The sequence below is a fragment of the Bison bison genome, unplaced genomic scaffold (assembly GCF_000754665.1).
Source record: "Bison bison bison isolate TAMUID 2011002044 unplaced genomic scaffold, Bison_UMD1.0 scf7180017864372, whole genome shotgun sequence".
Taxonomy (NCBI): domain Eukaryota; kingdom Metazoa; phylum Chordata; class Mammalia; order Artiodactyla; family Bovidae; genus Bison; species Bison bison.
In genome coordinates, this window is record NW_011494944.1 from 2773922 (window position 1) to 2796369 (window position 22448).

General features: G+C 35.0%; 1 protein-coding gene across 3 annotated transcripts in view; it reads left to right on the forward strand.

Annotated features, from left to right (window-relative positions):
• Nucleotides 1-22448, forward strand: part of PCDH15 (protocadherin-related 15) — a 1053047-nt gene that overhangs the window by 786015 nt on the left and 244584 nt on the right. For all 3 annotated transcript variants that reach the window (XM_010856569.1, XM_010856570.1, XM_010856571.1), the window contains exon 19: nucleotides 22138-22443. In XM_010856569.1, the coding sequence (XP_010854871.1) occupies nucleotides 22138-22443 (306 nt within the window). The remainder of the gene's footprint in view (nucleotides 1-22137; nucleotides 22444-22448) is intronic.

Below are 22448 nucleotides of genomic sequence, written 5' to 3' on the forward strand. Positions count from 1 at the left end.
CTGTGAAGAAAGCTGAGTGCCAAAGAATTGATGCTTTTGAACTGTGGTGTTGGAGAAGTCTCTTGAGAGTCCCTTGGACTGCAAGGAGATCCAACCAGTCCATCCCAAAGGAGATCAGTCCTGGGTGTTCATTGGAAGGACTGATGCTAAAGCTGAAACTCCAGTACTTTGGCCACCTCATGCGAAGAGTTGACTTATTGGAAAAGACCCTGATGCTGGGAGGGATTGGGAGCTGGAGGAAAAGGGGATGACAGAGCATGAGATGGCTGGATGGCATCACCGACTCAATGGACATGAGTTTGAGTGAACTCCAGGAGTTGGTCATGGACAGGGAGGCCTTGCGTACTATGATTCATGGAGTTGCAAAGAGTTGGACACGACTGAGTGACTGAACTGACTGACTGATAGATGAATAAATAAATGCATGAAAACATATATGACTGATTTCAAACCAAACTTAAAATAAGTATTTTATATTTTTATTCATTGCTATATTTTTCTAATACAAGAGTAAGAAAAATTACATGATTCAAAATAATTCAGTTACCATATATTGAGAAGAAACCACAATTCTACACTAAAGCATTAATGCAGACAAAACACATTGCCTCTTTTAGAATGTACGTTAGAGAGCAGAGGTGTAAATGCAAATGATTATATAGAATGCAATATGAAAAGTGCTGACACAGGCATGTACAAGGTGTTATGGAATCAAAAAGTGGGGAGTAATTTAGCTTTCAGCATTTAAATGATTATGTAAATATACATTTTTATTTATCTATGTTCATTCGGTTTTATTTGATAAAAGTAACATTGGTTCTGTGTCTACACAGTCATGTTTTTGAAGAATGCTCCACTGAGAAAATATTCTTTGGTTCCAACATGATTTCCTTAAAGGAAAAAAAGGATTTCTTGTGTATTTATCCCTTTATTGTTTATTTCTCCTCTCTATATACTCAAGCATAGTTTAGTATTAAGTGTAAGCTTTTGCTTCAAGCCTTCTTTAAATAGATTTCCTGCCTGTTTCAATTTGTATGAAATCCCAGAAGGCCTAGTTAAAAATTAACCTGCAACAACAGAACCCTGCTTAAGTTTCAGGACTTGCATTCAAATCTTCATATGTTGACACTCAGCATTTATGAAGTCTGCCATTATAACTGGACAAACCTACATGCTGTGTGTGGATCGTTAACAATTTTATATAGAATTCAAAATCCAGATTTGAAATGTGACTGCTTGGCTAATGGTATATTTTTCCATTATCTCTCTTAACCCTGCGGTACAGCCTGATAGACCATGCTTTGTGTGCTATATACAGAAAACCAATTATGACAAAAAAGATAAGATTACTTTGTTTTGTTTTAGATGCAATCATATTCTTTTGAAGAGAGATGACTATTAATTTTACTTTATATTTGATATTTGGAACTAGTGGTAAAAAATCCTCCTTCCAATGCAGGAGATGAAGAGACATGGGTTTGATCTCTGGGTTGGGAAGATCCACTGGAGTAGGAAATAGCAACCTGCTTCAGTATTCTTGACTGGAAAATTCCATGGACAGAGGAGCTTGGTGGCTACAGTCCATTGGGCTGTAGAGAATCGGATACAACTAAGCACAAAACACACACAATGCTCATTATTTTATAAATGAACAAAGTTTATAATTATTTTGATGATTATATCACTTTTTAATGAAGTTAAATTTAGATAGTGCAAGTAGATTGACATGAAACGTAAGATTTGAGGCATGTATAAATATAGTATGCGGTAATGTACATTTCTTAATGCATTAATTATCATGTAGATTTGCATATATTAATGCAATGAATAGAGAGAACAAAGAGAAAATGAGGGGGAGGAAAGTTGACATAGTAGGAAAAGCAAAAGATTTGTAGTGGAAATCTGGGTTGGAATATTAATTCTGCTACTTACTAGCTGTACAAGTTGGTCAATATGTTTAAGCTTATATAATATCAGTTCTCTCCTCAGTAAAATGAAAGTGATGATAACTTTTTTTTTTTTTGGTCATGTCACTTAGCTTGAGGGATCCTTGTTCCCCAACCAGAGATCAATCCTGTGCCCCCTACAGTAGAACCACAGCATCCTAACCACTGGACAGCCAGGGAATTCTGTTATAATAACTTATTTACAGTTTTGTTGTGATGATAAAAAGAGATAACGTACATAAAAGCAGCATTAAAACTAAAAAGTACTAAACAACTATCAGTTTCTATGTATATATACATGCATATAAATGATTATATCTAAGTGACATGAAGTACTTTGTTAGCAACTGCACTCAACATCCAATTTTATTCCAATTTTATTCATTTACTAACTGAATATAGCAAAGACTTGACAATTTGTTTTTTTAATTTTATTTTTTAAATTTTAAATTCATTGTTTAAATTGTATTTTATTTTTTTATTTGTGTCATTTTTAAGAGCAATTAATAAACTGGTATTAGGGAACATATCTAATGCTTGGGTGTATCTAGAACCAAGCATAGCACCTGGAGAATATTACATATTTTAGTACATGCTGGTTAGGTGAATAATTAAAGCAACAGTTCTGATTTTAAAAACAAAGAGCAGGTAGCAACTTTCAGTCCCCATCAATTAGGTTAAGGGTTGCTGTTTCTAAATTTGCAATTTAATTGCCAACAATGATTTGTAGAAGTGTTTAAGTGTTTATAGAGTACTTTAGCCTAAATTACTTTCCCACTTCACTGGCATAGCATCTCAGATAGAAGCAAATAAGTACATAGCTGATGAATATAACATAGCTAATGAATAAAACATAGCTAATGAATAAAATAACAGAATACAAAAGGGAATTTTTTAGACTAAAAGTTTAATATTCTTTTTTTTTTTTTAAGAATTTGATATGGACCATTGTAAAGTCTTTATTGAATTTGTTACAATATTTTTTCTGTTTTATGTTTTGGGGTTTTGGCCCTGAAGCATGTGGAGTCTTCGCTTCTTGACCAGGAAGAGAACCTGTGTCCCCTGTGTTAGAAGGAAGTCTTAGCTACTGGACTACTAGAGAAGTCCCACAAATTTAGTATTCTTTCAACTGTACTATACTAAGATAAAAATTTAAAGCTTGTAAGAATGTTATGATCAGAATACTGTTTCTCAAGTAACACAAAGACAACATTTACAAATGCTTCTGATGGTAAAGTAAATAATAACTTCTGTCTCTTCTTGAAGAGTTAGATTCTCTTTCACATTTAAAAGGAGGAAAATCTATCAATATGTTTTTCTACTTAATTATATGTTGCCTTGATATACTTCCAAATTTAGTTGAATGGCTATGATTGCTTTTATCTTTCATTAAATCCAATCCTTGAAAGAATATTTATAAAGTGTCTATTATGTACAGAGCACTGGACTCACAGATCTGGAAGAAACAGACAGGTCCTCATTGTCATGAATCTCACAGCACAGTGAAGTGCCAGCCATTAAGTCCATAAACACACCATTAGATAAGAAAGTAAAGAATTGTCATGCACATTGTGAGAGGAGAGAGTGAGTACTCTGAGTGTATCTTCCTATGTACGGGGAGGCTCTGGAAAGTTTCCTGTGAGGGAAAGCTATGTAAACTGGGAACTGGAGGATAAGTAAACTACTGTGGAAGACTAAGCAAAAGAAAATGCAAAATCTAAAATGGAAAAAAAAATTAGCTTGGCTTAACTGAATAGCTAGCTAACTAAATAACTCAGTAAGAAATGAGGATAGCAATGGAGATAATGTGTATTGACCTTTTTTCCCCTAGAAGATTGGGATGTGAAGGAATTGTAGCAAGAGAACAGATATAGTAGGACGTGATTATTTTTTACTTCTTCATTCACTTTTTTTTTTTGGGGGGGGGCGGGTGATAAAAGAGAGACTAATGGAAATAGGCTCAATAAGAAGAATGTGGAAGATGCTGAAAAAAGAAGCAACACAGTCCCAAGAGCATAGCCCCTGAGAATGTAGGAGGGTGTTGAATATTTTGATGGAAATTCTCCTCAGTTTTAGTACCAGGAGAATGGAAAATACAGGGATAGATGTTGGGAGGTTTATAGATTTATTTTGAAATGATTACCTCCATGTCTCAAAATAGTGAAATTCATAGCTATGGGTACATTGAATATTGTATTTCCCAGGGTTTCATGCAAATTTCATTGCCTTTATGGAATTTTTCCCCCCTCTGGTACCACTCCAGATTAGATTGAGGCAGAGAAAGGAATAACATGAGGGGAACCACTGACAATTTTCTATAACCTAGCTTTTTATTCTCTCATTGGATGTATTTAAATTCAGATGTACTATGTAATAATAATCTTAAAGGCATGGGTTTCTGTGATATGGCTCTTAATTTCCATAATACAAATAAGTAAACTGTTTCAGAGTGAATTCTAAAATGTTTCCAAGTCATCTTACTGCTTATCTCTGGACTCCAATCTATCATACGATTAAAATAATTTATGATGCTGCACCAATTATAACAGCCTCCTTCCTTGAACAAAGATCACAAGCAGACAGTATATTAATGTCCTAAACTCAAATCCATATTCTCTCATATGCCAAGTATAAGAACCTGAAAAAGTTTCTTAGCTTTTTTGCAGTATTCTCACCTATAAAATAAGGACAATAGTAACTATCTTGTTGGATTTTTGTAAGAACTAAAAGATAGAAAAAATGTAAAGCTAACCATATCCAGGAGAATTCTCTTAAGGAGAATTAAACATAAAAATGAAAATATGAACCGCATCTCTGAGTATAAAGATAGAAATAGATCATTATTAGCTTGGATCAGGACAATCATAGCTCTGGAACTGATTATTTTATTTGAAGGCAATGAACAATTGGTGGCTCAGATGGTAAACAATCTGCCTGCAATTGGTTCAGTCCCTGGGCTGGGAAGATACCCTGCAGAAGGGACTGGCTACCCACTCCAGTACTCTTGCCTGGAGAATTCTAAGGACAGAGGAGCCTGGCAGGCTACACATCATGGGGTCGCAAAGAGTCAGACATGATTGAGTGACTAACACACACATATGCTTTATTATATTCTGTTAAACAAGGAGTTTTTAATCTAATGAAGACAGTACAGATATTGGCTTGTGTTGGAGACTGAGATGCACTACTCAGGTTCCCCTTCAAGAAAAGACATTCTGACTTCTGAAAGTGATGTAAGAAGATGTCCTTCAGCTGCCAGACACTTCCCAGAATATTTCAGTTTGCACAGAGAAGGGTCACACCTTTCTCACTGTAGCCCACTGACTGATGGCCAAGTGCAAAGACCTTCTCATTTTGACCCAATCTGGAATAACTCAAACATGCAGCGCCAATTCCAGAGCTCCTTCTGGAATTGGCCAAAACTGTTGTTGATCCTGTACAGTTAGATTTTTCTCTTAATACAATCCTGCTTCTGTCTCTGCTTTTCACATGCATGGATCTGATCTGATTCCTGTCCCACTGTCTCCTTCACAGGGAGGCCAGTTTGCAAGCAAAACCCTTATATAGCACAATGTTTTCCCTCAAGCCATGAAAGAATCAAAGATAGGAGGCTTTTTTTGGTAATTTTTAATCTAGATTTAGTCTACAAAATAAATAAATAAAGGCAGGCAATATTTCTTTGGCTTGTTTTCTCCCTATTCAGTTTATGATATCTCAGAAGGATTAGTTCATTGGGATTCTGAAACCCAGGCCTGGAAATATTCCCCATAGGTATCATAACTCATGATGTGGATATACAGAAAATATAGTCTCTTTTTCACTGTCATATTCCTTCTACCTCAACATTTTTATAGAGAGTTCTTCTGAGCCTACAGTCTTCTCTAATGGTTTTACGACTCTTCGGTATCATACTTATCCAAGTCTGCACAGACAGATTTTGTCAAAATCAATCAGTCTTTATGAATGTAGCAAGAATAATGCTTCCTCTGGGCAAACCAAATCAAAGTGTTCGCACCTGTCATGTTGGAGGGTAGTTTCAGTCTCCAAGTCTTTAGATTTTAAGTTTGAAAAAAGTCAATAACTTTCTTCTTTATTATCTGCAAAGATTCTTGGTAGATATAGGGTTTCGATTTCTCAGAATAATATGCTTCATTTTAACTCCTGATTTATATCTGTTTTTTAATATCAGACTCCACTTCTTTTATTGACTAGACCACTTCTAACCATCAAAAGAATTTAATAGAATAAATGCCATTGTATTAAAGGAAATTTTATGCTAGACTGGGCAATAAGAAAATTTCATTTTTGAGGATGTGCTAACAATTAAAAAATGTATATCCAAAACAAGTTTTGAGTAAGCTCCGGGAGCTGGTGATGGACAGGGAAGCCTGGAGTGCTTCAGACCATGGGGTCACAAAGAGTCGGACACAACTGAGCAACTGAACTGAACTGAAGAGAAGTTTTTTCCCCACTATATATATATTTTTTATTTCCCATTGGGCTTATTTTGTCTCACTTAATCAGAAAAACTTAAAAAATGTTGATAAAATATCTGGATCTTTTATAAATCTGTAACTTAAAAAAAAATCTATGCATATTTCTAACGTTAAGGTGAACAGCAGTGCCATTTTGCACCAGAATTTAAGGAAACAAACAAAAGCACCTTGCAGAATGCCTGCCTTGTGATGATCATCCTAAAATAGTGACCACCTGTTTACACAGTCAGTGACACACGTAGGGATGTACTCTGAGAGTGAATTCGAAGGAAATCAACTAAAAAAAGGAAGAGCAAGCAGAATATAAATCCAAAATTTCTGATTTGAAAGAAAATTCTACATTTTTGACATCTCAGTTCTTTTCCCAGGCCCATGAATCAGACCTCGGGAGTAAAAATGGAATGATAAGTTACTTCTTCCAGTTAATTTTATTTCACTAATTTAAAGGAATATGTTAGACAGAACAGTAAATGTAATCTTCTGTTACTTCAGTGCATTGTTGGCACAGGAATGAATATAAAACATGTATTTCCAGGTCAACCAATTTGATGACATCTCAGATTGGGGCAATGGAATGTAACTAAAAACTGTTACATTTTAAGCTCACCTCAAGGGATAAGGGCTGATAGGATAAAACCAAAAGTTCAAAATCTGTATCTTTCTCTACCTCAGTGACTTTATCAAGGTCGGTGACTATGATAAGATTGCAATAATATGTTTAAAATGGAGAAAGCCCTTTTAATTTTATGGTTGTCATTTGGGAAGCAGTATGTGCTTATATCAAACCCAAAGTATTATTCACAGTATTTGAGCTCTAGGAGATAATTTTCTCTTATTTTGGAGAAGGAAATGGCAACCCACTCCAGTATTCTTGCCTGGATAATTCCATGAACAGAGGAGTCTAGCAGGCTAGAGGCCATGGGATCCCAAAGAGTCAGACATGACTGTGAGACTAACACTTTCTCTTATTAAATGGATGTCATATTGGCCAAAGGCCTTGTTCATTTCTTTTGTCTTAGATATGTATCTGATAATCTAATATTTGAATATTCTCCATAAAATACAATAATGGAGAATTTCACAGAAAATTCAACTGGCTGTCACATTTTTTTCCCACTTTTCAGTTACAATTTTCTTCTGCCATTGACACAAGCAAATAATTTGTGAGACCTATAACAGGAAATGTTCTATGAGAGATAGAAGGACAATACTTAGGGCATAGATTATTCTTAGCTCTTTAGAGAAATATAGGTGAATGCTTCTGTTTAATATAAAAGAATATTGTGTAAAAATAAAATTAAAATTTGGGATTAGCAGGGAGGATGATCTGATAAGCAAGTATCACATCTTTAATAAGCATAGAGGAAACTGTTTAAAATTTACAAAAAAGAAAATAATAGTGTCAGAACTTGACAGACAAGGTGAGCACAGCTATATGAGAAATGCCTGAGTCAAGCAGACTATATAAAATGCAATCTATGACAATAATAGTTTTCTCTTACTTCATACTTAAAAACTGATGACAGTTGACTACTGCTCTAGAGATGCCCTGAAAGAGTTATCCTGCATGAGAGTTTGGACAAATGTTTTAGAAAGGGATGCCATTATAATGAGTGTTGAGGAATAATGTTTACACTACAGTGTTTATTTATGCTATATTGGGAAGTTAGAGAAGACTTTCTTTTGACTATTCATTATTAACTGGGACATATTACCCCCCAAATGGAAAAAAATCAGTTTTTGAGAGGCAAAAATATATTATTTATATATAAAACACAGATAAACATATACATAAACATATATAATAAATCTGTGGTAATAAAATTTCATTGGGGTACAACTAGGAAGAAAAAAAATATCTAAAAGCCCTCTTTAAGTGGGTTATAGTGAAAAAAGTTTAAGCAACAATGGAACAGAGTATTAGAAAATAAAACTATTTAATTCCACGAAAAATGGAAGGTATACTAGAACACTGTTAAACTGAACTGAAAACAAATTTTCTTATAGGATTCTAGCTGACTTGAAGTAAAAGAAAGCAGTAAAACAAAAGCATAAGGACAAAATTCTGGAATAAACAATTATTGATGTGATTACTCAATTCACATATCAAAAGGAATGCTTGTGTTTTCCTTTTTTAAAAAAAGAGTATGCATACTACATGAAAGTTTATTTTGTTCATGTGATTGAGTGCTTGGGGAAGGAATGATATGTTAACGGCGGCATCATGGAAATAGCTTCAGATGAAATACTTGCAGAAAACGTGTATCTGCTGTCTGTCAACACAAAGAACCTGCATGGCTCAGATATGAACAAGCTAGCCTGCTCTGAAAAAACTCTTAATTTCATGAGGGCCGTAAAAAACATAATAACACCTTCAGTAAAGGAGCAGTGCACTATAGGAGCATAGTGATAAGACTTTTAACTTAGATGTTTCTGAGTGTAGTGACAGGTGGGCTGAAGAATAACCAGTTTGTGAAGTAAGGGGAGGACTTCAAGCTAGAAAAAGCAGGGAACAGACAGCATAGTTAGTTTGGCAGAATACACTTAGATTTAGGGTTTAGAACATGTTTGTCCATAGAAAAGATATGGGACTGAAGATGTTGGAGAAGTAAAGTAAGAGGAGCTGAGGAAACACAAAATGCAATTTTAATTTTATGTGACCTTGCACCATCAATGAAATGATGTTACATTGGACTGCAAGGAGATCCAACCAGTCCATTCTAGAGATCAGTCCTGGGTGTTCTTTGGAAGGAATGATGCTAAAGCTGAAACTCCAGTACTTTGGCCACCTCATGCGAAGAGTTGACTCACTGGAAAAGACTCTGATGCTGGGAGGGATTGGGGGCAGGAGGAGAAGGGGACGACAGAGGATGAGATGGCTGGATGGCATCCCTGACTCGATGGACATGAGTCTGAGTGAACTCTGGGAGTTGGTGATGGACAGGGAGGCCTGGCGTGCTGCGATTCATGGGGTCACAAAGAGTCAGACACGACTGAGCGACTTAACTGAACTGAACCAAACACCAAACCCACAGTACAAATTTATCAATTGCAAATAAGTAGGCTGCTACCGCTACTGCTACTGCTAAGTCACTTCAGTCGTGTCCGTGGGGTGCCGTTGCCTTCTCCAAATAAGTAGGCTAGGAAAATATAAAAATCACTGAATGAGTCATCCCAAATTTTCCTTCTAGTATAATAGGGGATATATAATATATATATATATAATATATAAAATAAATAATATACTTATTATATATAAATAATATATGCAAAGATATATATATATCTTCTAGTATAATAAGGGATATATATTGGGGTATATATAATAATATTTGATAGAACATACACGTAAAATAGATAAATATGAATTATATATATATATATATGATGAATGCGCATGTAAAAACTTGTAGTACAGGGCTACATGGCTTTTTCCTAATACTTAGTAAACCACTTGGAGTTAATTTACATTCAAACATTAAGAGAACTTTAGACTATGTTGTAACAGCTTAAACTGGTTTGCTTAATTTGACACTTAATTTATTTCATTAAGTATAACCGAAATCAAGGAAGGCATGTTATTTGCATGTACTTGCTGTCTAGAGCTTTTGCTTCCCTTCCTTATTCCTATCCTTGCACCAACTTCCCACTTCTCATGTTGCTGCTGCTGCTAAGTCACTTCAGTCGTGTCCGACTCTGTGCGACCCCAGAGACGGCAGCCCACCAGGCTCCCCCGTCCCTGGGATTCTCCAGGCAAGAACACTGGAGTGGGTTGCCATTTCCTTCCCCAATGCATGAAAGTGAAAAGTGAACATGAAGATGCTCAGTCGTGTCCGACTCTTAGTGACCCCATGGACTGCAGCCCACCAGGCTCCTCCGTCCATGGGATTTTCCAGGCAAGAGTACTGGAGTGGGGTGCCATTGCCTTCTCCACCCACTTCTCATACATTGTCACAATTTCTGTTACCAAATATTTCACAGGTTTTTTTTTCCCTATTAATGCCTCTTATTATGTAAAAATGGATGAACATGACTTTTAGGCCTAATATTTAATTGCACAACATAGAGGTATAGAAAGTAGTTTGTGCTGAGTGCAAAAGGGATCAGAAGGCTGGATGGAAAGAAGAGGTTCCCAGAAAGAAGCTGAGTGAAACTGGAGGTATGTTTTGAAGAATTAAATAGGATTTAAAAACAAATGCCTAGAAGTGAAAGTAAGAGGGAGCATTGTGTGTTTGAAGGACAACAAGGCAGGTAGACTGGTTTTTTTTTTGGCTCTGCTGGATCTTTTTGTTGTGGTTCCTGGGCTTTCTATAGTGGCTTGAGGGAGTTTCTCTAGTTCTCTTAAACTAGAGCACACGGGGCAGCACACAGGGTTCTCTTGTGGAGCACAGACTCTAGAGCATGTGGTCTCTCTACTTGTGGTGCATGGGCTCTCTAGTTGCAACCCGTGGGCCTAGTTGCCCCACAGCACATGGGCTCTTAGCACATTGAACCTGCGTCTCCTACATTGAAAGGTAGATTTCTAACCACTGGACTACTAGACTCTACTATCGTTTCCAGGTTTTTGCTGCCCCACACTCCAAAAGGATGTTACTTCCCCATCTTATGACATCACCAATGATGATGTAAGATTTGTAGGTGATATGTTCCACATTGAAGCAGAAGCATTAAGAGCTGTGGCTTTATTATCTTTCCCCCGCCCTTGGTCACATGGATGTACATATGTGTGTGTGCATGCTCAGTCATGTCTGACTCTTGCAACCCCATGGTCTGTAGCCCATCAGGCTCCTCTGTCCATGGAAATTTCCAGGCAAGAATGCTGCAGTGGGTGTCCATTTACTTCTTCAGGGGCTCTTTCCAACCCAGGGATCAAACCTGCATCTCCTGCATTGGCAGGCAGATTCTTTACCACTGCAACCTGGGAAGCCCAGTCACATGAGTGACATGTTCCAATAAAGCCTGCTCCTTCAGACTCCTTCCTTGAGTAAAGACAGAAGAGCTACATGGAATCCATGGTAGATACTGCATGGATGAGAAATAAACATCAGTGAGAGCAAACCGCTGAGATTTTGGAGTTATTTAAGAGCTGTCTGACATAATAAATAAACTCTTTTGATTAAAACATAGAGTTTACGTCAGAGAGTTAGTTCTGAGAGGTTAGTGTATAAGTATAGGTTAGGAAAAGATCACATAGAGCCTTCAATGTTATAATAAAATGTAATTTATTATGTAAACTAGAAATGATTGTTTTGGCTATTATTAGTGAATTCAACAAAATTTTCATTTAAGGCACATACTGCTTCATAAGAAGCAGTCCTCATGAAGTATTTATTCAGCAAATATTCATGGAACCTTAATACAGAAAAGGCATTAGAAGTTAAACTGGGAGCAATGCATTTTTCGTGTCCTCAATTTGCAGGAAGTATAGTGTAGAAGAGAAGCAGGTGAGCAAGCAGCTACCTTATATTGTTGAACTAAATGAAAACAAAATGGCAAGGAGTGTTAGTGGAAGGACAATGTCTTGATTTGGGGAAACCAGGAAAGGCATCCTAGAAAAATGTCCAAGCCAGGAAAGACAGTTTAGTAGAGGTTTGCTCCTTGGTAGAATAGAAAGAATTTAAGATCACTAAAAAAATACATAGCTTTGGAGAAAAATACGGGCAGCTGTCAAACCTTTTATGCGGGGAAATACTGTTTACTGAATTCTCTCGGTAGAATTTATCTTTCAGATTTGGAAGGATGGTCTGAGTAGTTATGACAAGTTAAGAAATGTTTAGTGTGAAATAATTCTTAGATCCCTTTCAGCTCTCACTATAATGATTTTAAGAGCCTCACAACTTATGATCAGTTCCTGACCACTCACCTGTTGACATACATTTGTTTCCCAACCCATGATGAAAGTACTTTAAAACGCAAGTGGAAGTTACCTTCTCTTCTGCTTTCAAATGTTATACATTTTTGATTTTTCAAAAATTCAGTATTTTTCTCAGTCCAGATGTAGCAAACATTCCTCAATGTGACAATATCCATAAAAAGATCAGGTGTAATTTTTCATAGAAATTTCTCTATTATATGTCTAATACTACCTGAATTTACACCTCAAATGTCTTAAATCTTCATTATTGTTTCTTGTAATAACTAAAGTGCTCTTTCCTTTTTGTTGTATATCATTTCATCATACAAGCTTTCTTCATATTTTTATTTGTTACACTAAAAACACAACATGGACAGGTTTTAAGATTTTTTACATATTATTTCTATAATTAGTACAGGCACCCCAATTCTCAGATCTTGACAAAAACAAAGCAATGGAACTTAATAGACACACTGCTCCTCCTGCTGTTGAAGCTTAATCACTTCAATCGTGTCCGATTCTGTGTGACCCTATGGACTGTAACCAACCAGGCTTCTCTGTCCATGGTATTCTCCAGGCAAAAATACTGGAGTAGGTTGCCATTTCCTTCTACAGGGGATCTTTCCAACCCTGGGATCGAACCCAAGTCTCCTGCATTACACACTGTAGGCAGATTTTTTACTGTAGAGCCACAAAAGAGCCCAATAGACTTACTGCCAGGTTAAATGTGATCTTAAGGAAAATGAAGTGTATATATAAACCAAATAAAATTAGACTAATTTATTCTATTTTTTTAATTTTAAGAACTTTATACAAAAAATGAGCTTTTTAATAGCTTCTAATTAGATGTTGAAAATCTCAGTAAACATACCTAATTTTTAACTGATTACTTAATATGATCTAAGCATGCTATTAAATTAGTTCAATCCTCATAGTAGGTAGTTAAGTAAATACTATCATCATACTTTTACAAATGAAGTATGGAAGCTTAAAGTGACTGACTCACCCAAGGACATAGAATTAGTATGGGAAAGAGCTGGGCTTTTAACCTAGTGCTTAAGCCCTTAAGCAATCTCTAGTTTACATATGGGTTTTCTAGACTCCTAAGGATTAAATATGTGACAGTTACAGTATTAAAAAAAAAAAAAACAAAACTATTTACTCTCGTTATATTTTTAGTGATTTGAGCTCATGTACACTTGTTACCTTATAGCCAGTAAGTCTATTTGCCATTGTTCAATAATGAAAAGGTATGGAAAGAGGGAATATTTGCCAGTATCATGAGTCAGTAAATTGCTTTTCCCCTTTTACACTGATAATCACATCCCTTGAAATAACTCAGCTTCTTTAAAGAAATAAAGATAACAACCATTTTATGTCTTTTTGAAGTTGATAGATAATTTTAAAAATGTACTTCCATTAGTAATGTCATTAAGGATGCACTGCCCAACTTCTTCTGACCTCCCTGCTCAACAACTTTTATGGCTCCCACTTCAAAGTGAGAGAGGAGTGCACAGACTCAAAAATTGCTGTGAAGGACAAGCAAAAACTAGAGTGAAGCTCCCTCTCAGTTTTGCACTGGGCTGATAAGGTGCTACATGGCAGTTCACACCTTTCTCATAGCTATATTTTCTGTTTGTCCTCAAAGTTCTTTATATAGACCTGAATTTTATGAAAATAAACAGAAATCATTTATCTAAATAATCCAAATGGGTATGAATATAAAACATTTTAAATAAGAATGAATCATTGAAAATGCATAAGTAATCTACGCAGGGAGTTTTCAATGGAAGGAGGGCAGGCTTCATGCTCTCCTTTAAGGTCTTGTCCCAGTATATTCTATCCATAAAGGCATGCTTTTACATCTCTACAGAATTTGTAATTCTCAGTGTAGGTATCCCAGTAATGGGTTTCCACCTTTGTCGATGAGAAAGCATATATAATAGACTTCTCTAAAATATAATTAGGCAGCAAAAGGCATAGATATAATGTGTAAGAAATATATTTTCCAGCTTCCTTTTAAAATGATGTACTATAAAATAGTATAGTCAATAAAAGCCCTTGTGCATGATGTGTTGTCCTTATTAAGTAATTATTTGGCTGACTGCAATGTTAACTGGCTGACTCAACTTTGACTTCAGTGATTAAGGCTATTCAAAAGTTTTCCTAGCATACGTTCACAGTTTTGTCCAGTGAAATCTTTATTTGACTACAGACAATCAGCTGATGTCCCAGCAATATGCATGCACAAATAAGTAGCCGCAAATCAGGTCCCATAGGAAGGTGTATATTACAAAATGTGTTAACCATGGAGAGATGATTAAAAAGTTGCAGCTATTACTGTTTATTGCTTTGATGTAGTACAAGATGAAGAGAGATGTGTGATATTTCTTGTTAACAATTTTAATTAACTTTTAATTGATTTCTAGGAAGATGAATGGTTTCATTACAGCATCACACATTGAGTTCCTTGGTTAGATTTAAACATCAATGCAGACTTCTTGACAATATTGCTGATAATAGGGAATTTTATGTTTGGTTACCTTTTCTAACATCTACATACTCATCTATAATAGTAAATAAATGAAACTACTTAGCTTAGCCATCCATATTATTTAACTTCCATGACCTTATTTATGCTTCTCAATTAATTAGGAGTCAGAAAAGGAAGCAAATAATTCTGCATTTTATAAGTGTTCAAGTTCCTTTACCTCTATTAGATGTGTTACTCAGTTACTTTAAATTTTTTAGAGCATTTTCTTATTGACTGTTGGTCTTCTATATCATGAGCATAAAATATACTTCTTTTTATAGAAACTAGTCCTTCAGTGAGTTAAGTTGTAAATGTGGGTCAGAATGTGTGTGTATGTGTGCTTGACTTTGAATGTTATTATTAACATTTTATATATAAGCTGATGAAATTATAAAGTCCTATTAATAAAAATGCTTCATCTAATATTTATTTTTAGTATCCTTATTGAATATGTGTTAGATATTTTCTCTCGACAAATTATCCCACTGTAAGATAAGGATTTCTGCAAATTTGAAAAATTCAATGAAGAGTTATGAGATGTGCTTCTCTTCTCAAAGGAGTTACGGTTGTGGGGAAAAGGTGTAAATAATAAGTAATGTGAAGAAGTATTTGTCAAGCCTAGAATTCTGATGTATAAAATGATCTATCTCTAAATACTAGACATTTTCATGGGAGACATTGAACTGGGGTTGGAATTTGAAGACTGGATTAAGGATTGGAATTTCAGAAGTGAATAAAGAATCATCATGGCAAGTCTTGAAGGAAATGTCAAAAAGTGTATTCTGAGTCTTAAGGAAATGTAGAAAATTGATTAGACTTTAGAAGAAAGTTTATACAGGACAGTAAATAGTAAGAGAAGACTGAAAATGTAGGTTGAAATTAACTCATGCATACGAGTCTGGCCTTCTTTCTGTAGTTCAGTCAACACATTGAAAAGATTTCTGTTACTTGGGATTTTTAAATCTGGTGCATACATTACTCCTCTTGAGAACTTTGCCTTCCTCACTGAAATATTAATGGCACATGAAAAGTTCAGAAGTAATGAAAACTTAAAAATTTTTCTTTAATTCCAATTTCCCTAATTTATTTATTTCAACAAAGACCTCCCTTGCTCTCTCCATCTCTCCTCACTTTTTCCCTTAGAAAAATCCTGGCATCAAGCTAACATTCCATGAAATGTAGCACCTAGAGTTAGTTTACCAAAGCATAACAAAAATTCAATATTTTCTTCTCCATCCATGGCCTTCTGTATCAATTTAAGCCATTAAAAAAATATCTCTTTGAACCTCTTGAAAGCATATTTGTTTTATTATCTTTTATTTGCCATTTATTGTTTTATTGTGGACTCTATTAAGGACCCCAACATGGTAGAAAGTGGGAACCTCTAGTTCTATAAATTTAAGATGGTTATTTTCAAGTGATCGATCATGGGGAACAAACAGTATAAAGTGGAAATATTATGTGAAAATATCATGGACAGATTATTAAAAAGAGGCCTTATTCCCAGTGTTACTCAGTGAATTACAACAGTATTTAATAAACTATATGTCCTTCAAGATGTTAGTAAGTATTTTTCTAAACAAATAACAATGAAAAAAATCTATGATTAAATTTGTTTGGAAACTGTGGTGTTGATATTTCCTGGGATTTGGAAGTATCAATAGATAACATCCTACACCTTTCCCAGGTTCAAAATAATTCAGAGAGAGACATGAAATTCTGGCAGATAGGATTCTCATATTGAGGGGGAAGAGGTTTAGTAATGAGAAACAAATAGGTTAGTAAATGCTACCCCCACAATTAAATTTAACTACACAGCCTCAGACAGAACTGAAATTGTAGGTCTTATTCTTAGGGAAAGAGCTCATAAGAGCAAAACAAGTAACTCATATGACATCCTTATAAACATCAGATGTTATGTTAAAAGAAGTCAGTGTGTTTACCCAATTCTTTCTATCAAATTCATCACTCATGAGTGAATAAGGGAGCAGAGAAAAGACGATTTTTTTTACTAAAATGTCTTTCCTCTTGGCAAGTTGAAGCCTGGAGACAGTAAGCTACTATTCCACAATCCTTAATAAAAAGGATCTTTCAATGCAACAGTTCTCTGAACATTGGAAAATTCACAAGGGAATATATGGTTAATGCACTGGCTTGGGAAATACCAACATGTTGCAAGCACTGTAGGTGGTTCATTCTGAAATTAACTTTTTTTTTTTTTTTTAATCTCAGTCTCTTGTTAAAGCAAATTTCCTTTAACAATCCGCTAGCCCAGTGGTTTTCAAACATGAGTTGAATAATCAAATGTGAGGTCTTTTCCAAGTCATTTGTTACCAATGTAGGTACACATTTGCATGATTCTGATACTAGTTATTGGCTTATATTATCTATGGCAATGACAATTCACTTAAATTTTTATATATCTTATTCAGTGGAACAGACCAATGGCTTTGCAACTAGATTACAGAGAATTATGCAATAACTATCATATATTTTATTCATATTGTAATTGATCTGTGCCACATTTGTGAATTTCATCTCTGACATGTGTAATGGTAGGAAAAGAGATTCAAAATTGCTATTCGATTTCACATCTTTTATTTTGTAGTTTTATAGGTATTATCTGATACTTAGCGGGAACACACCAAAGTTAATGATATCAGAAATATGTATAGTGGAAACACTGAAAGTAATAAAAAATTCTACAATGTAGCAATCGTTCTATATATCAAGGTCATTCTCTGTCTTAAACTACATAGGCCCTCTTTGTCATTCTACAAAATATTAAAAATACAAAGCCATTTACTTATCATCATACTCATTTAAGTCATAGCAAAATACTACTTTGTAATTTTTAAAAATGATTCTTTCCAGTTTAGACCTGGATTCAGTAGTTCTACCAAGGTAATCAGAGTCCCAGATGAAATTTTGATAATTCTACAGTCTTTGGTTTGGGATTCTTAATTAAAAGCACAGAGGTTGATAATGGAAGAGATATAAATCAAAATAGAACCAAGCAACAGATGCATAATGATTAAATATATATTTTAAGAATTATATAGCTATGTATTAATAAGTAGCATAATATCATCTTCATTAAGCTGACTTAAAACTCAACATTCAAAAACCAAAGATCATGGCATCTAGTCCTGTCACTTCATGGCAAATAGATGGGGAAAAAATGGAAACAGTGACAGACTTCTTTTTCTTGGGCTCCAAAATCACTGCAGTTGGTGGCTGCAGCTACAACATTCAAAAACACTTGCTCCTTGGAAGAAAAGCTATCACAAACCTAGACAGTGTATTAAAAATTAGAGAAATCACTTTTCCAACAAAAGTCTGTATAGTCAAAGCTATGGTTTTTTCAGTAGTCATGTGTGGATGTGAGAGTTGGACCATAAAGAAGACTAAGAGTCAAAGAATAGATGCTTTTGAACTGTGGTGTTGGAGAAAACTCTTGAGAATCATTTGGATAGCAAGGAGATCAAACCAGTCAATCCTAAAGGAAGTCAATCATGAATATTCATTGGAAGGACTGATGCCGAAGCTGAAGTTCCAATACTTTGTCCACTTGATGCAAAGAGCCAACTCATTGGACAAGACTGTGATGCTGGGAAAGATTGAAGACAGGAGGAGAAGGGAGCAACAGAGATGGCTGGATAGTATCATTGATTCAATGGACATGACTTTGAGCAAACTCTGGGAGATAGTGAAGGACAGGGAAGCCTGGTGTGCTGCAGTCCATGGGGTTGCAAAGAGTCGGACATGACTCACTGAACAATGAACAACAACAGTAATATCTTTATTTATATATGTTAATAAATGCAATTCATATGTGTATCCTAGAAATAAATATATAATTTAAAAGTATCAAATATGATATAAGGTACAGTTATATGGAGCTATTGGCATGTGTAACAGAAGGGTCTCATTTATATTTCATGATTCAGAGAAGACTGCTTTGAGAAAGTGATGTTTAAATTGACTTTTGAAAGATGAGCAGGCATTAGCCTGGCAAATAATAGCAGAAGTCCCCACTAGGCATAAGCTTTAGAGAAGTTTGGGGGTTGGAGAGATTTGCATTATTCCAGAACATAGTGAAAGTAGCATTCAGTAGATGACGTCTTGACGATGTTAACTGTTTGAATGCTGCTGAACACAGTTGAAATCATTAAAGGATATTAAGAGAAATAATGACATTTATCTTTTATAGAAGACCTCTCTGAAATGAAATAACAGAAAAAGAAAATAATTAACAAGTAATCTAGTAATCTAAGCCACAGTTGATGATAATTTGAAGCAAAGAAGTTAGGATTGAGATACTGTATAAAGGTGTAAACAGCATATTACAAATAGAATAGTAATTTTCTCTGTAAATTCCATGATATCTTGGACTTGTTATTTAATACACCATTGTAACTTTAAGCTGAGACTCATACATCATATTAAATATGCTTTTCTGAAATTATTGAATAAATGAAGCACAGAACATAGGAGGAGATCTCTGGAATATCCTCTTTGTTTTTATGTAATCTATTGGGTCAGTGGAAGAATCATTTACTGATATAAGGGAATTAGAGATGAAAAAGATTTGGGCAAGTGTTTAGTTAAGGACATGTTAAATTTTTGATTCTAGAGCAGACAGAATTATGATTCCCAACACATCCCATGTGTGAATATGTCACCTTACATAGCAAAAGAAATTTTGCAGATGTAATGAGGTTTAGGAACTTGAGATGGGAGGATTATCCTAGATATCCAGGTGGGCCCACTGTAGTCATCAAAACTGTTGAACAGTGAACAAAGATGGTAGCAGAGTGGATCAGAGAGATAAAATAGAAGGAGAAATTCAGAAAGCGTGAGGGGAACTTAACCCACAGTTGCTAGCTTCGAAGATGGAAAAAGTGTACCATGAGCCAAGATCCAAGGTTTGTGGGCGGTCTAGGAAATTGGGAATAGTCCTTGCATGACAAGTAAAAAGGAAGTGGGGATCTCAATCCTACAACCTCAAGGAACTGTATTCTGTCAATAACTGGAATGAGCAAAGAAATGGATCTTTGCCTATAACCTCCAGAAAGGAACACAGCCCTATGCATACCTTGATTTTAGCCAGATGAGACACTTGTTGAACTTCTGTTTTATAGAGCTATAAAATAACAAACTTGTGGTGTGTAAGTCCTAGCAGAGATATCAGTTCAGTAGCTGTAACAGTACGTACTTAATATCCCCTGTCCCTCCACACATATACATACACAGCCACATTAAGCAAATTGAATCATTCTATCATAATAAATCTTCCAAATATTGGGATAGACAAAAACACACCTTGAGTGAGAATCATTTAAATTACATAAAAACCCCCACAGAAGAAAAGTCACTTAAATGTTTAATACTGTTGATTTAATGAACTAAGACCTACTGATGTTACCAGATTTTATTTTTCTATTTAATTAAGCACTGATTTAAGACAGAGTATTTTTTGTTGGGTTGTTCTTTTGTGGGGGAGTTGACAATATTGTTGTTCATTTGTATTCACTAAGATGACCAGCTTGACTAACTGATCAGTAATTTGTAAGACAAATTCTAGGAAAGATATAAAAATAGAAGAAAATATGTGTATGTAAGCTCTTTGACTATTTTACAGTATTTTTGTCCTCTTCAGACATTCCTGCAGTTCCTCATCTTTTCTCAGGCTTCAAACTTCAGAAGTAATACCCTCCCAGGGACATTTGTGTTTTGATGAATCAGAGGGACAAATCCTGCTGGAAAGTCTGGCATTCATAGGGTGCACAGTTATAAATTTGACTTTCACATCCTGGGCTTTATCATTTCAAACAAGGCAAAAGTGTTCAGCAAACCCACCCCACTTGCTTCCCCAGTGTTTGTAAAGGTGGATGTACATCTGCTTATAAGCTGTTCAAAATACATCATATTCCATCCTAGGCTTTATGAATATTAATTGATTTTTGTGTCCCTCGCTCATAATGCAGCCAAGTCTCTTGTTTTCCTTCCTTTCCTTACCAGCCATTTGGTGCATAGTTATGTAACATTTTATGGTTTCTAAGATTTATTCCAATTTGTGTGAGGAACAATGAGATACAACTATGTAGTACAAAATGCACAGTGTTTGATAATGAGATGTCATAATTTCTATTTCAATTAATTGAGTTTTAGATTATATTAATTCTCATAACACTCCTTTGAAGAATAGCCACTCAAAATTTACTTATTTTATTTAATGCAAAGTTATTTAATATGACTTAAAATTTCAATTGCAAAAGGCTTATTATTGCATCAACAATTCTATTATCATTTAGAGGTTGTATTCTAATATTTAAGAGCCCTTTGCAGTTGCTTTACAGTTACTAAACTTTCACTTCTGTTTGGGGTTTGGAGTATGTTTAGTTTTAAACCTCAGTTGCTTGCATTAATTTATTCTAACATGAATTAATCCCTCAAATATTTATTAAGTAATTTTATGTAGGCATTATACTAAGAATTGAGGCAGATTGTTATTTCTTGTATGCTGCTGCTGCTGCTAAGTCGCTTCCGTCGTGTCCGACTCTGTGCGACCCCATAGACGGCAGCCCACCAGGCTCCTCTGTCCATGGGATTCTCCAGGCAAGGACACTGGAGTGGGTTGCCATTTCCTCCTCCAATGCATGAAAGTGAAAAGTCAAAGTGAAGTCGCTCAGTCGTGTCCGACTCTTCACGACCCCATGGTCTGCAGCCTACCAGGCTCCTCCGTCCATGGGATTTTCCATAACTCTAAGCAAATTATAAGCCACAGTTTTCTCATTTGTAGAATGGAACCAATGATATTTATTTATAAGAACATTAGGAAAATTAAATGCAGTAATCTATATCTATCTATATATGGTGCTTCTATATGTATTATAGGTATATAATATATAGCTTGAATTAAAAAATATACAATCATAAGCTATTACTCAATTATGTTTAATTAAAACTTTTTTAAATTTTAGAGTTCAAAATCTATTAAATAAATGATAATACAGGAAAATTCAGTATTTATGTAATGTGAACTTTCTGTCATAGTATAATATTGTTATTGCTACTGATAGAAAATAATTTTATGCTCATTTAGAATTAAGAGTAGCATTAAACTATTATAAATTTCTTTTAATGTTCTAGACTTTTGTACCACATTATCATTATCTTTTTACTTTTCTCTCTAAAGAAAAAACAATATTTGGTTAGAAATATGCCATAGGTCTTTAACTGTCCCTTCTAAAAAATTATAACAGAGAGTACTATGTGAATTCCTCTGTTTTTAATTTTGTTTAGGCAGTGGATCCTGATGCTGGAATAAATGGCCAAGTGCACTACAGCTTGGGTAACTTCAACAATCTTTTTCGCATCACATCCAATGGAAGCATTTACACGGCCGTGAAGCTTAACAGAGAAGTCCGGGACTACTATGAACTTGTTGTTGTGGCAACTGATGGAGCAGTACATCCTCGTCATTCAACTCTTACTCTGGCCATCAAGGTTTTGGATATTGATGATAATAGCCCTGTGTTCACCAATTCAACATATACTGTCGTTGTTGAGGAGAACCTGCCAGCTGGGACCACTTTCCTTCAAATAGAGGTGTG